Raw genomic sequence first — 13,316 nt, 5'->3', positions numbered from 1 at the left:
CATAGAACAATAAATTTATAAAATGATTGTAGGATAATATGATTTGAGAGATTCAAAATCGTGCGTTTATTGTTGTTATAGAATCCTGATAGAGAGATATCAAAATACAGTAGGCAACACCATCATTGTTTCTTATCAGAGGGCAAGAAGAAAAGTTTAAAACTGTCGCAATACAAGATGGAACGTGAACATCACAGTTCGGTAACAGCTAAGATGAAATCACCTGCAGGAGGGATAAAAACAAAGATTGGATGACAAGACTATATTTCTCCTCTATAGCCACCAGAGCCAAAATAGTCTTTTCTAGAATTAGATATGGCCACACTCTTCTGGTGCTCAAGTTTTGGACAGTCTCGAATACGATGTCCAAGACCACCACAATACGCACAACCCTTGACACCACTTGCATTAGCAATGGTCTCTGCTTCTTCCATCGGATCATTCAGCTCAGCAAGGACAGGTGGAATCCTCTGTTTAGCTTCTTGCAACAGGTGTTTCAAATCGAGCAGCGTGGTTTCACTTTGGTTCTTGTTTATAAATGTCGTTGCTATCCCAGTTTTACCACAACGACCTGTTCGTCCTATCCTATGCACATAGTTCTCAATCTCTGCTGGCATGTCGTAATTGATTACGTGCTGAATATCAGGGAAATCTAGACCCTTTGAAGCAACATCAGTCGCGACCAAGACATCCTTTTTCCCAGCTTTAAACGAAGAGATTGCGTATTCTCTGTCTTCTTGATCTTTTCCTCCATGGATGGCTACTGCTTCCACTCCTTTCAGTAACAAGTACTCGTGAATATCATCAACATCAGCTTTGTTCTCACAGAATATTAAAACCGGTGGAGAGGTTTTCTGTAGACATTCGAGGAGGTAAACAATTTTTGCTTCTTGTTTGACGTACTCTACCTCCTGGATCACATCGAGATTCGCAGCTCCAGCTCTTCCTACATTAACGGTCACAGGTTTTACCAGAGCACTTCTGGCAAATATTTGAATTTTTGTGGGCATTGTGGCAGAAAACAAAAGTGTTTGACGTTGAGACTTAAAGTGGTCAAAGACTTCCCTTATGTCATCTTCGAAACCCAAATCAACCAGCCTATCTGCTTCATCTAGTGTCAGGTACCTATAATTAGGCAAGCAAAAGAAAGGTAAACATCATTGTCATCTATCATTATCTAGATTTTGAAATTAGATGGCACAACATCAAGACTCCAAAGACAAGAAAGATGCATTCAGAAAGAAACTCCTTTTTTTTTTTTTTTTCAACATTCAGAAAGAAACTCAAGTGTGGAAAATTTTATGTAGAGAAAAAAAATCCTCTTTCGAATCATACCATAAAGAATATATATAGCAAAGAAGCTCTAAGCCGCTAACAGACCTTAGAAAACTCTATTGATCTCTCCCCATTACCAAAAATAGCAAAACAGGCACAATAAACCACAAATAAACGGAAATCCCCAAGAATCTAGCCAAATGCTTAACTCAGAAAACGAGGATATAAGAACAAACAAGGCAGCAGAGACAGGAGAAGCAGACATATAGTACAATCAGGTAGATGAGCAAAAAAGAAGGAGTGGAACTAGTCTTACCTGCAAGCATCTAAGCTCATCTTTTTCTTGGCGAGCATATCCTTCAACCTCCCAGGGGTAGCAACAACGATGTGGACACCTCTCTTGACAACCTCTAACTGGGATCTCATATCAATACCTCCAATACATAGCAGGGACCTCAAAGGCGGGTAACCAGCTTGGACTAAAGGAGCCACAAACTGCTCAACAACTTCATAAGTCTGGCGAGCAAGCTCTCGAGAGGGGCAAACAATAAGGCCAATGGGACCTTCTCCAGCAGCAATAGGCATCATCATCTCTTCTTGGAGAGCAATCATGATCATGGGAAGGACGAAGACCAAAGTCTTTCCTGAACCGGTGAAGGCAATCCCAATCATATCTCGGCCAGCCAAAATGACAGGAAGACCCTGAACTTGAATGGGAGTAGGTTGAACAATGCCTTTCTCCTTGAGGGTATCGAGAACAGGCCTAGGAAACTTCATATCCTTGAAGTTCTTGATAGGCGGAGGGATATCATCACCATTGACAATAATATGCCATTGCTTCCTAAGCAAATCTCTCTGTTTACAAGACATCCTCCTGATATGCAAAGGAGGTTTCCAGCCAGTCAAGAGAGGGTCAGTATAGGTGATACCTTTGGCGAGTTCACGAACAGACATAAGCGTCTTCTTATCAGATAAATGCTCCATCATCTCTTTCTCTTGTAAGATGATTTGCTCAGTGGCACTGACTTCGGGTACATCTCGCTTGAGCTGCGTTGCTTGAACCAGTAGACTAGGTTTTGCTTCAGCCAGCTTTTCCTTGTCAGCTTCTTCCTCCAACTCCGAAGCTTTTCCCTTCCGCTGAAGAATCTTCTGCTCTTCCATTGCTCTACGCTTCGCCACCGGAACATACTCAACGTAATCATCATCATCTTCCATTATTCCAATTCACCAATTCGATACAATTCTTTTTTTTGTTGCAAATCTCTCGAATCGCACTCTATTTCTAGGTTTTGTCTTTATGGAGCAGATGATAAATTTACTTACTACTCGGGTCGGACCTTTTTTTCTTTCCTCAAAGTCGGACCTTTTCGTGAAACGAAATTCATCAAGCTGGTTGGGTGGGTACTTAATTATCTATTAATGGGCTGATTTTATTGGGCTTACTATATTCTAACTTGGTTAGATGGCCTTTTAAGCTATATGTAACATTTGCTTTCTCATGTGTTGTTAAATAGACTCCTTTTCATTTGTATGTTGTTATGTTTATTTAGTAGTAAAATTGTTTTAATTCATTTAAAAAATAACAAGATTATAAATTTAAATATATTAAATAGTAAAAAGTAATTCACCAATTTTATTATTCTCTCAATTTCTGGAAAATAAATCTAGTTTTCTTCAAAATCCTCTGATCATTAGAGATTCGTGGATTCCTAGTGTTATGTTTATTTCGTATTTAAGTTTTTAATTAATTTCAAGTTAAAACTTTCAATTTTTGTTTATACCTTAGTAAGTTTTAAACATTTTTGATTTATTAAAGAGTATATGACATTTGATATTTTTATCATGTATTATAAGATAATTTAAAAGTGAAAATCATATATATATTTTGTCAACAGCATTCACATATTTTCTTTCTATTTTTCAAATTTGTTCAAAGATTGTAGATTTAACTTTATTAAGTAGGGGATACCTCCGCAATCACGTTTGCTTGGCACTTAAATAGAATTACAAGGTATACATTACACCTTAGTGAAAAGATAAAAAAAGATTCCAAAAATCAAATCAAGCACGCTTTAAAACCCTTTTCTAACTCCTCCCTGTTCAAATTCTTGCCAATGAAGACAATCTTGTTCACTCTAGCTTCGTCTCTTCCCCATAACCGGTCTGGTGATCCTTGAAATATGTCATGGACTCCTTGAAACACAAATCTCTCCTCCATGCTGTGGACCGAGAGGAGACCTTTCATTCTGTAGATGTCCTCACTGCGTTCCATCAGTAAAGTCCCTAGCCACATGTTTGCCTGATGGATTGTACCAAAATTTGAAGATTAACGTTCTATTTCATCAAATTGTTGTTTATGCTACTTGTGTGCCTTCAAGCTGCATATTATCTATATTACCTTCTCAAGGTCTAAGCTTCCTTCGCAAACAATACTGACTGAAGAAACACCGGGATCATGGGTGTGATCATGAGAATGATGATGATGCTCTACCGTTTAAGAAACAGAGACTGATTAGGTTGTGTAATGAGAGGGACCAGTATCAAATATTCATGTTTGTAATTTGTAAAGCTGGAGTACGCAATCCGTATAACTAAACCAAATTTCCTAATAACCTTACCATGTTCATCGTGATGATGGTGGTTGTGATCATGGTCATGATCATGGTCGTGATCATGGTGATGATCATGGTCGTGATCATGGTGATCTTCTTTATCATCTTCATTCACAGAGCTTTCGATTCTGATAAAGTAATAAATACCTTAATGATCGTGTTAAGCTACAATAACCAAATTAAATATTTTCATAAGTTGAACAAGAAGCAGACCTCTGTAGATCAAAACCTCCAATTCCAAGAACGTAATCTAAGTCAACATTTCCGTACTTTGTCCGCGTCATCTGAGCCATGCTGTTTATTGTCTGTCGAGTGTCGATAACGATAGAGTATACGTTAACATGGAACAAGATAAGCAAGAATGGTCTGAATAGAAAGCTGGGAACGTGGTTATATAATCATCTAGTGGAATACATGAAAAAGAAGAAGATGCGGGATAGACCTTTATGCGTTGCACCACAGAACCTAATTCTGCCTCACCAACAAGATCAGTCTGCAACAAAGTACACTAACTTCTCAGAGAATGGATATGCCAACTGAGAACAATATATTATCGATAACTGCCTTACTTATTGGGGTAAAACATGGATCCATCACTTACGACATGTCATGTCAATACCATTTTCGCAAATGAAGTTATTTGTAAACTATAAACTAATTTAGAGAGGAACGGCCTGAATCTTATGATAGAAAGGTTCAACCTTTCAAGATCACGAAAACTATCACATTTTCTTTGAAAGAGCTGTGTACAAAATTTTGGCTACCTTATTAACTATGATACGATCTGCATACGCAATTTGTTCAACAGCCTCATTGACAACACCTTTGGGTTTGACCTCATCCAGATGCAAACGAGCATGCTTAGCATCAACTAGAGTAACAACGCCGTCCAGTTTGACATCATTGAAAATTTCTTCTTCAGCATAAAAGGTTTGGATAATTGGTGCAGGGTTTGCCAATCCTAAAAAAAAAAAAAAATAAATAAAAAAAAAATACAGAACATACTCATTACTCATTCCCAAGATTCTCTAAGCATGCATATAATAACAGATAACTCTTTGAAAAGGATGAGTAGCTCTAGAGCTAAGTGGTACCATCCTACCTGTTGTCTCTATCACAATATGGTCGAATTTTCCCTTTTTCTTATTGACTAATTCTCCAATCATCCTCACAAGATCACCCCTAACTGTGCAACACAGACAGCCATTGTTGAGCATCACAATATCCTCTGCTCCCACAGATTTAGCAGCAACAAGTGAACCATCGATGTCAACTTCACCAAACTGAGAATTCACATCAAACATTAGGTAGAAACGTCAACTTAAAATCAACAACATTGATACTAATTGTTGGGAGAGGATGATCAACTTACCTCATTCTCGATCACGGCAATGCGCTTCCCATGATCTCTGGTCAGTATATGATTCAGCAATGTCGTCTTGTTCATCATTAACATAAGAACCAAACTAGAGTTAGGCTAGAAAATATTAAAAAGCATATACAGGAACCCTAAAATGATATGAAATTGAAAATACTCACCTTGCCAGAGCCCAGAAACCCCGTGATTATAGTAGCCGGAATCCGGTTATCAGGCGGAATCTTAGTGGTGACATCGGAATCTTCAGTCTGCGGCGGCGCGGAAGCTGAGGCCGAGACAGATGAGAATTTTCGACGGCGATTGGAATTTACCACCGGGGAAAAGAACAACGACTGCGTCGCTGTGACGGAAGCGGTCGTAGCTCTGCGCCTGGAGAAAACGGAGATGGCTGCAGAAGAGAAGTGAGGGTTCAAGGTCGTCGAGCAACGAGGAGCAGTGTAAGCGAGGAAGGTCGTGGCAATCTCTAGTTTTGATAGCGTCGCCATTTTAGTTAAAAGGGTATTAAAGTAAAGCTTCGCTCTATGAAAGGTCAATGGCGATTGGCGAGTATGAATCTCGTTCCACTCTCTGTGTAGTAGCTAGCTCCTTCTAGATGCTGATAACTTTTTTTTTTTTTTTTTTTTGTCTTTCTCGAAATTACTACTATTTGTTGAGGATATTATTACCTATATATCTGTGGGCCGTGGGCCTCGGGCCGCACACCCTCAGGGTATTCTTCCTAACAATTATCCAAACCTATCTCCATCAGCGAAGCTCCACGTGGCATTCAGTCCTTACTTCTTACTTAGGTTCGGACTTCGGAACACGTTTACGTTCCAAGTTTGCAAAACTACAAAATCTTCTTTACCTTGCGTTAACTATGTAAATATTATTCTTTGCAGCACTGAGATGACATTTCTCAAGACAAATAAATTAGTGTTAAAAAATCAAAGCAAGCAACATCGAATTAATCAATTAGGAACTGTAACGCCTTCCTATAGATAATATGATACATTAATTCACTCACCTTGTTAGATTGCTTTCTTCCAGACAAAACAAAACAAAACAAAAATATTTTGAAAAGATCTAAAAACTCAAAAAAGAAAGAAAAGACAGCAGTAAGAAACTAAAGCAGATCGGGTTTCTTATCATCTCTGAGGTTGGTCAGAGGCAGAACCTCCAACGGAAGGTGCAGTCGTGACAGCGCTGGCTGAACCATTTTCAGGCGGTGGAGCCACTCCCCATTTGCCTTCAGACTCAAGCGGCTCGAATATATGGACTCCACCATCTGACAGACCCACAGCAAACATATTGGATTCTTGCGGATGAGCCGCTATCACCAGTGGATGGACATTTGAGTTGCTGCACACACACCATCGAGATTCAAGATTCAATACTCAAGATTCCTCTGTTTTCATTCATTCATTCACAATTTTCACTCACCTGAGAGAAGCTGGCAAATATGCAGAGGGATTGACTCTGCAACGCAATCGAAGGTTTGCAGAGCTGAACACACAGATTGTAGCGTCCATGAAACTTGTGTATATCAATTGGCTATCACATGAGAATGTGGCATGTGTGATTGGAGCTGATGATTCACGCACTGGCCACTGAAACGAAAAAAACCAATCGTCAGTGGTCTGATATGCAGGGAGAGAAAGAGTGAGAGAAAGTAGGAAATACTAAAACCTGTTTCATGCATTCAAGCTTGGTTGTTTCATATATAGCGAGCTGCGTTTCATGAACCACGAGGAAGTGTACTTGATCTTGATGAAACTGAACACGCGTGTCTGAAAGAGCAGCTGTTGATCTTCCCTGTGGGATTTGCAGAACCTTGCTTTTCTGTTTCTCCCATCCATCCGTGTTCCATACACAAAGCTGAATAGATACAAAAACAAATGAGATTCACAATAAGACTTACAGCGGTTGGAATTCTTAATTACAAAACATGAGATTGATCAGCACCTGAGCGTCTGCTCCAGACGAAACCAGAACATTTAGTACATTGGAGAAAGCAAGGCCGGTTATTCTCTTAGAATGTCCTTTAAGCTTACTCTTAACCTCGTCAACGCGAACATTGTAAATTTGTATTGTACTATCATCCATCCCGATCGCAATGATATTGTTATCTTGAGGGTGAAAAGCAAGAAACGTTGCAGCAGGAGGCGGCGGCATAAAAGTAGCCATTGTCTGCGCTTAGCCAAAAACACAATTAAATGTAACCGAACCTTGTTTGCATTCTATAGATGGAGGCGCTATCTCTAGCTGGATTTTTACCTTAAACGTCATCATATTAAATAAAGAAATCTTTCCTCCCGATGCTGACATCACGTAGGAATCATTCTTGGATAAAGCAAAACATGGTACGGCTTCTTCTGGATTAGTTTCAGCCACATCATTGGTCATTAAAATCCCGCTTGCTGGCTGCCACGGCTGAGGAGGTAAAGAAGCCGTTGCCTACACAAAATCACATACTAAATTTCATAAGGATTTCATCTCTTTCGAAAAGTCTTAAAAAGGAAAATATTAGACCATAAGTACCTTTCCAGTTGCATTACGCTCATTTCGCTGCCACTTCCATAGCAGATGAATTGCATTTGATGCCAATGCCAAAATTGCATTTCCCGAGTTTGTGAAAATCAGTCTTGATATCTGCTAAAGTTTCAAGTCATTAGAATCAAAGCCATTAAAGTACAGTGATGTCAGTCTCTGTAGTGGTACCTTGGTGACTCTCATATTCTCAGGGAGTCTCAATGAACGGCATTGAGAGGGTTCGCCGACTTCAGTAAGCTTCCATACCTTAGACTTATCATTTGATTCTTCAGTGATCACTGGCTTCACATCCACCATATTCCGTGAATCTCCATTCTGCTGGGAACGTAAGTGACCGATGATTGGACGCAAACATAAGAATAGAAATAAACTGAAGGGAAACAAAATCCATTTTTGTACCATTCCAGGGATGGAAACTACAGAGGCAGGTCTCTCTGCCACCGGAATACTGTTAATTGCAGGCTGCAGATGTGAATGAGAAATAATGTTGAAATTTTTTGAATTTGGAAGTTCCTAATTTGCTTGTTCACGATCCAATGAGAAAAAAAATCTGTACCTTGGAGGATTCAGAAGATAAGTTCTCAACTGTGTGCAATAGCCTTAGACCATCTGAGTTTGCCATAACTTTAATCATATTGTCATTTGCAGAAACGGCCAAGAGAGAGCCTTCCTTGTTAAACCGGATCCGTGGACTTGCCTACAAAATATAGAGAGTCATGATGGGCTGCAAATGAAAACTTTCGGTTTCCAAGAAGAATCAAGGTATTTATTTACATACCTGGAGACCTCCTTCAGCATCAATGGCAGTCAAAAGCTGTGTATTGTCCATATCCCAGAATTTAATGGAGAAGTCGTCACCCGCAGCGAGATAGCGGTTTTTAGTAGTATCAAACTGAACAACACCAAGAGAACGCTTATGGAATCCTTGATAAGTTCTCTTAACAGCTCCTTCACTTTCATTCCACTCAACTATGAATGATTCCCCATCTTTACTCGTCCCACAGGAAAATAGCCTATCATGTAAGTAAAACAAAATGATTTAGTATCACATCATGACAAGAAAGAACAGAGCCAAGACATAGAGATAATGAGAACTATGCTCGAACCTAGTTCCATCAGCACTGTAGGCCATCGTTGTACACCAGCGACCAGGAGCTTCGTAGTCAACCCGAGAACCCATATTATCATATAACCATGCTTTTATTTTCCCATCAAGAGCAGTTGAAAAGATGAACTTAAGCACAAGAAAAATAAACAACTCAGGACCAAACCAAATTGAAACAAATTTAAGCTTTGTACTTAGCAAAAATGAAACCCCTGAAATATTGCTATGTACCTGGATGTTTTCTTTGTAGTGAGGGCAGATAGAGTAAACAGGAGCTTCATGCCCCTCAAAAGTATGCCGTTTTACACCCGTTGCAGCATCCCAGACCTTCATCCAAAGAACTGATTAGTCCTTTTTTGACTTCCAACGGAAAAAAAGGAAAGTTATGATAAGGAAATAAAAGACTAAACCTTAATGGTTTTGTCATTAGACTTTTTTTGACTTCCAACGGAAAAAAAAAGGAGAGTTATGAAAAGGAAATAAAAGACTAAACCTTAATGGTTTTGTCATCACCACAAGTAGTAACACATAGTTGCTTGTTTGGAGTGGAGAATGCAATGTCGTTGACACCACCAACATGAGCATCAATCTGGGAACAACAAATGCTTTTAATTACAGGAAATGAATGACATACTCCTAAAATGATGTTATAAACAATATAACACCTCAAGATGTTGCCTCATATCTTCCCCACCGTGATAGGAGTATAGCTGTACAATATGTCTAGAATAAGCAACTCCTGCAGTTGAAAACACGCATAAGAATACCCAGATCAATTGACACAACATTTTTAATCTCAAATCTTACCGAATAAGGCACCATCAGGACTCCAAATCACACGGTTAACTGAAACGACAGGTTCTTTCACCAAAGCAGCCTAAAGACCAAAATTTTAGGTTACTAACGTTTCAAATAAAAACTAGATAATAAGATTCTGATTTCATAAAAAAAAAAGTACCTGCAAGGGCATTGAACATTTACTCAAGTCCCAAACTTTAAAAGTCTTCTGTACTAGTCGTTCTCGAGAACCAACTTCCCAGAGCCCAATATCCCCAACATTCGTACCAACTGAGCAAATTGAAGCAAGAAACTTCTGATGTTATAAAAGTTCTGATGACGTTTGTTATATGAAATATATAGACAGAGCAAGAAACAGACCTAGTAGCAGGGTCTGTTTAATAGGATGGAAATCCATGCTCATGGGAGATGAGCCCTGACTCAAAGTTCGTGCTACCGCCTTGGGCAAGTCATCAGGTGCCTTGAAGGTTTGGTTGTGGCCATGAGCCTGCCCTGGGAATGTCATTGGTAACATGTTCACACCTAGACTTACCTACATACGGTGGAGCAAAAAAGAAATACATTTTAAGTTTAAGCTCGCATTACAAACTGCATAAAATTAGTATGCTTCAGATTTTTGTCACCTCATCAGAGATGCCCATAGGTCTTGTTCGTTTTGAGACATGGTCTGAATCACCTGATGGATAGTCTGCAGCAGAATTAGTTGGAGGAGTTCTCGGGTGCTTCAAGGCTGCTAAGACCCGACAAGGAGAACATGTTACGTAGATCACAGGTGAAAATTAAAGGTTCTGAAAAGAAATGAAAGGATAGAATTTGGAAGACGATAGTTCCACAAAGCTTTTACAATGAAACGCCACATTTTATATTAAAAAATTACCTTGGATGGATGGAGCACCAAGGGCAATGGCTCCTCCAGACACAGCTGGATGAGGGACAGAGGAAGGACTAGACATCCAACCAGCAAGAGGTGTAGGAACCGGAGTAGGTGTTGGTTGAAATGGCTGAAGACATAAAGGCAAGTCAAGCACGGCATGTAAAGGTAACTATAGAGCTAGGACCAAAATGAAAAGACAATTGCATTCATCGAAGATACAACATCAGGTGGAAAATGACATACCCCATGTGCGCCTAAAGGAGGAAATCCGCCGGCTTTTGGTAATGATCCAAGCAGCGGATTGTTGACAGGGGATGGTGCTCGTGCATCATTTGGAAGGCGGCAGGAATGATCCACAAAGAGAGTCTTTATATCAGGATTTGGCCTTGGGTTTTTACAAAGCTGATGTTGCCAATTTAAGCTGCAAGTTGTGCAGTCACATGGAAACTAGTAGTTAAAGCAGGAGAGAAATGAAAAAGTAGAAGTGAGCAAGAAGGACAATATATACCTCTGATTTATCAGAGTCCTGAGGCGTGAATTTCTAAGGGTAGGAAACTGCAATTTATCACGGAATAATGGATTAGCTTCAATCAACTTCTTGAGTTCCACCAACATGATAGCTCTGGCGGACTTTGTGTCCCCATACTTGGATAACTGCTCGTTCTCCCTGAAGTTTGAACAAGTTACGCTCATATGTTGCACTAACAATGGTTAAAATTTCAAAAAGCGTATTAAAAAAACCCTGAAATATGGGTTACCGGAAGTTTTCTAAGGTCAAGAGCTGAGTGATTTCCTTGAAAAGCTCCTCATTAAAGGTGGAAAACACTTTCAAATCCTTGACCAAAATTTCAACAGCCTTGGGACGATCATGCCTAGAAAAAGGAAGCGGTGGTTGGCAAATAAAAACAAAGAAGTCTACAAATTGTGTTGGCATGAACTTACTTATCCAAGGCCTCAAGATACTTCTGCTTCCTAATCTCGAAGAAAATCTTCATGGAGTATCTATTGTCATCAACTTTAGTAAAACCAGAGAGATACTTCTCGACCTCATCCCAGTTTCCATTGTGCACCTCATCCTCAAAATACTTCATGTTGAAGAAAAACCCAGATTCTTGTTCAAGCCTATGTTGCACGAAAAAAAAAAAAAAAAAAAACGATAATAAACGAAAAGGGAGAGACAAACCCAGAAAAGCAAATAGATGGGAAGGGACTTACTTATGAACAGTCTCCTTGAACTTCTCTTCATCTAAAAACTGTAAGATCAAGAACACGAGCTCTCTGCTAAGAGAAGACATGTTTTTTTGGACTCACTCCAGAGAAGAAGATTTTGAAAGTCAGATGCAGAAAAGACACCAGATCTGCAAAAACAGAAATAATGGCGACGATAACACCCTTAAATGAACATCGTAATCATCCACAAAAACAATCTGGGTTTCAGATATTTGCAAGAGAAAAAAAGAAAGAAAGGGGGAGTTAGCTTAATTAAACTAACGCTCTTAATGAATGAAACTACTAGAGTAGTAGTACTAGATCTTTTAAACTATCTCCGGGAAATTCTCCAAAAGCCCCTATTCCGGCGGATTTAAAATTACTGTTAACAAAAATTAGGTTTTCCTTCCTTCCTTCCTAGTATTATTATTATTCTTTTCCACCTAATTAAATAGCTTAAATGGCCTTCTTTTTTCAACTACATGTAAATCAAGAGGGGCAAACCAAAAAAAAAAAAAAAAAAAAAAGGAACCCAGAAAAGCTACGATTCTGGGTTCCTCTGTTAATAATGGAATCTAGCTTTTCTGGGTACCCAGAAGCTCTTACTACTACTTACCATGAAGAAGAAGAAGAAGAAGGAGAGAAGAGATCGATTTCAGAAACAAAGAAAGGCGACCGAGAGAGCTTGAGATTTTCTCTCTCCTCTAAAATGAAAGAGGCGAAGGATTTGGTTTCTTTGGACTCTTTTTCTCTCTCTCTCTCTCTCTCTCTCAGACCCGAAAAATAAGATAAGAAAAAAAAAACTATGGAATAAAAACAAGTGTTCTCTCTCTCTTCAGAATTATTTATACTAACATTAAAATCTTACAGAAATTGAGACTTTAATTTAAATCCAAAATAAAAATAAAAAAGAATTTAATACGCGAAGGTGATGGATAACGGAGTGTAATAAGAGCACTCACTTATGACATGATAAGGAAGCTGGATTCTGATAATCGAAACAACTTATATATAAGTACAGTGACAACAAGACATACGACTTAGCCGGCTACAGTTCTCGAACGCTATCGGCTCGGAATCTTTAGCTGCTAGCTGTACTATAAGGAGACATGATCGTCTGTGTCGCGACAAGGGTACACCCACTGTGAAAACCGTCGATATTGTACGATGAACCTATATGAATACACTAATCCGACGGTTTGAAAAGCGAGATAGCTGCGTCCCCACAGATCCCTCAGAACACGACAAAGCTTTTCCTTCTTCTAGTATCATGTTTTTAAAAAGGCCCGTTGCTTGCCCTTGAGAAATGACAATTATTACCTAATTTGCCATTTAAGCCATTGGGATTATTATTCTTGAGATGCGGTGTTGAACAAAATAAATAATCACGTGGACGTGGTGGAGAGAGAGAGAGAGAATGGAACTTTTTTAGATTATGAAGAGAAGTTGTTTTCTCGCGATATCTTAATACTAATTCGGCCTTCTCTCGTGATAGGAGAGGACATGTCAATAATTCAGTGAGACTCGTTTAAT

The 13,316-nt window shown here is 39.1% G+C and overlaps 3 protein-coding genes across 5 annotated transcripts; all 3 read right to left on the bottom strand.

Annotated features, from left to right (window-relative positions):
• Window positions 1–42: 42 nt before the first annotated feature.
• Window positions 43–2,630, bottom strand: LOC17895943 (DEAD-box ATP-dependent RNA helicase 35). Its single transcript, XM_006301992.2, has 2 exons — window positions 1,592–2,630; window positions 43–1,125 (listed from the first exon to the last, which is right to left on the bottom strand). The coding sequence occupies exons 1-2, from the start codon at window positions 2,488–2,490 to the stop codon at window positions 261–263; spliced, it is 1,764 nt and encodes a 587-aa protein (XP_006302054.1). The 5' UTR covers window positions 2,491–2,630; the 3' UTR covers window positions 43–260.
• A 570-nt stretch (window positions 2,631–3,200) lies between these two features.
• Window positions 3,201–5,888, bottom strand: LOC17894124 (COBW domain-containing protein 1). The gene is made up of 9 exons (XM_006302185.2): window positions 5,427–5,888; window positions 5,260–5,325; window positions 4,990–5,170; window positions 4,652–4,848; window positions 4,330–4,380; window positions 4,101–4,192; window positions 3,894–4,015; window positions 3,674–3,762; window positions 3,201–3,574 (listed from the first exon to the last, which is right to left on the bottom strand). The coding sequence occupies exons 1-9, from the start codon at window positions 5,748–5,750 to the stop codon at window positions 3,332–3,334; spliced, it is 1,365 nt and encodes a 454-aa protein (XP_006302247.1). The 5' UTR covers window positions 5,751–5,888; the 3' UTR covers window positions 3,201–3,331.
• A 289-nt stretch (window positions 5,889–6,177) lies between these two features.
• On the bottom strand, window positions 6,178–12,580 carry LOC17895226 (topless-related protein 1). Of its 3 annotated transcripts, none has more exons than XM_023787171.1 (25): window positions 12,400–12,580; window positions 11,790–11,932; window positions 11,517–11,696; window positions 11,333–11,446; window positions 11,083–11,241; window positions 10,818–10,995; window positions 10,578–10,701; window positions 10,324–10,433; window positions 10,061–10,232; window positions 9,861–9,970; window positions 9,710–9,779; window positions 9,568–9,641; window positions 9,396–9,491; window positions 9,134–9,229; window positions 8,904–9,031; window positions 8,576–8,810; window positions 8,354–8,494; window positions 8,197–8,259; window positions 7,966–8,115; window positions 7,786–7,896; window positions 7,522–7,701; window positions 7,210–7,434; window positions 6,934–7,122; window positions 6,688–6,854; window positions 6,178–6,606 (listed from the first exon to the last, which is right to left on the bottom strand). In XM_023787171.1, exons 2-25 carry the CDS (start codon window positions 11,867–11,869, stop codon window positions 6,393–6,395), a joined length of 3,366 nt encoding a protein of 1,121 aa, XP_023642939.1. In that variant the 5' UTR covers window positions 11,870–11,932; window positions 12,400–12,580; the 3' UTR covers window positions 6,178–6,392. The 3 variants fall into 3 exon arrangements, with proteins under 3 accessions (XP_023642939.1, XP_023642940.1, XP_006301454.1); XM_023787172.1 differs by having other exon boundaries at window positions 7,966–8,112; XM_006301392.2 differs by having other exon boundaries at window positions 7,966–8,112; window positions 10,324–10,430.
• Between the last annotated feature and the right edge of the window lie 736 nt (window positions 12,581–13,316).

Source organism: Capsella rubella, unplaced genomic scaffold (assembly GCF_000375325.1).
Source record: "Capsella rubella cultivar Monte Gargano unplaced genomic scaffold, Caprub1_0 scaffold_2, whole genome shotgun sequence".
Taxonomy (NCBI): domain Eukaryota; kingdom Viridiplantae; phylum Streptophyta; class Magnoliopsida; order Brassicales; family Brassicaceae; genus Capsella; species Capsella rubella.
Note: the sequence above shows the minus strand (reverse complement) of the source record. Positions and strands in the feature narration are given on the sequence as shown.

Excerpts from the sequence above, each read along its gene's own strand:
- LOC17894124 (XM_006302185.2), bottom strand. The coding sequence starts at position 5,750 with ATGGCGACGCTATCAAAACTAGAGATTGCCACGACCTTCCTCGCTTAC. Across the intron at positions 4,016-4,100 it reads GGAGGTTTTGATCTACAGAG|AATCGAAAGCTCTGTGAATG; the intron begins GTCTGCTTCTTG and ends TTACTTTATCAG. Across the intron at positions 3,575-3,673 it reads GAAGCTTAGACCTTGAGAAG|GCAAACATGTGGCTAGGGAC; the intron begins GTAATATAGATA and ends ACAATCCATCAG.
- LOC17895943 (XM_006301992.2), bottom strand. The coding sequence starts at position 2,490 with ATGGAAGATGATGATGATTACGTTGAGTATGTTCCGGTGGCGAAGCGT. Across the intron at positions 1,126-1,591 it reads ATGAGCTTAGATGCTTGCAG|GTACCTGACACTAGATGAAG; the intron begins GTAAGACTAGTT and ends GCCTAATTATAG.
- LOC17895226 (XM_023787171.1), bottom strand. The coding sequence starts at position 11,869 with ATGTCTTCTCTTAGCAGAGAGCTCGTGTTCTTGATCTTACAGTTTTTA. Across the intron at positions 9,032-9,133 it reads ACTACAAAGAAAACATCCAG|TTCATCTTTTCAACTGCTCT; the intron begins GTACATAGCAAT and ends CTTGTGCTTAAG. Across the intron at positions 6,855-6,933 it reads AGCTTGAATGCATGAAACAG|TGGCCAGTGCGTGAATCATC; the intron begins GTTTTAGTATTT and ends TTTTCGTTTCAG.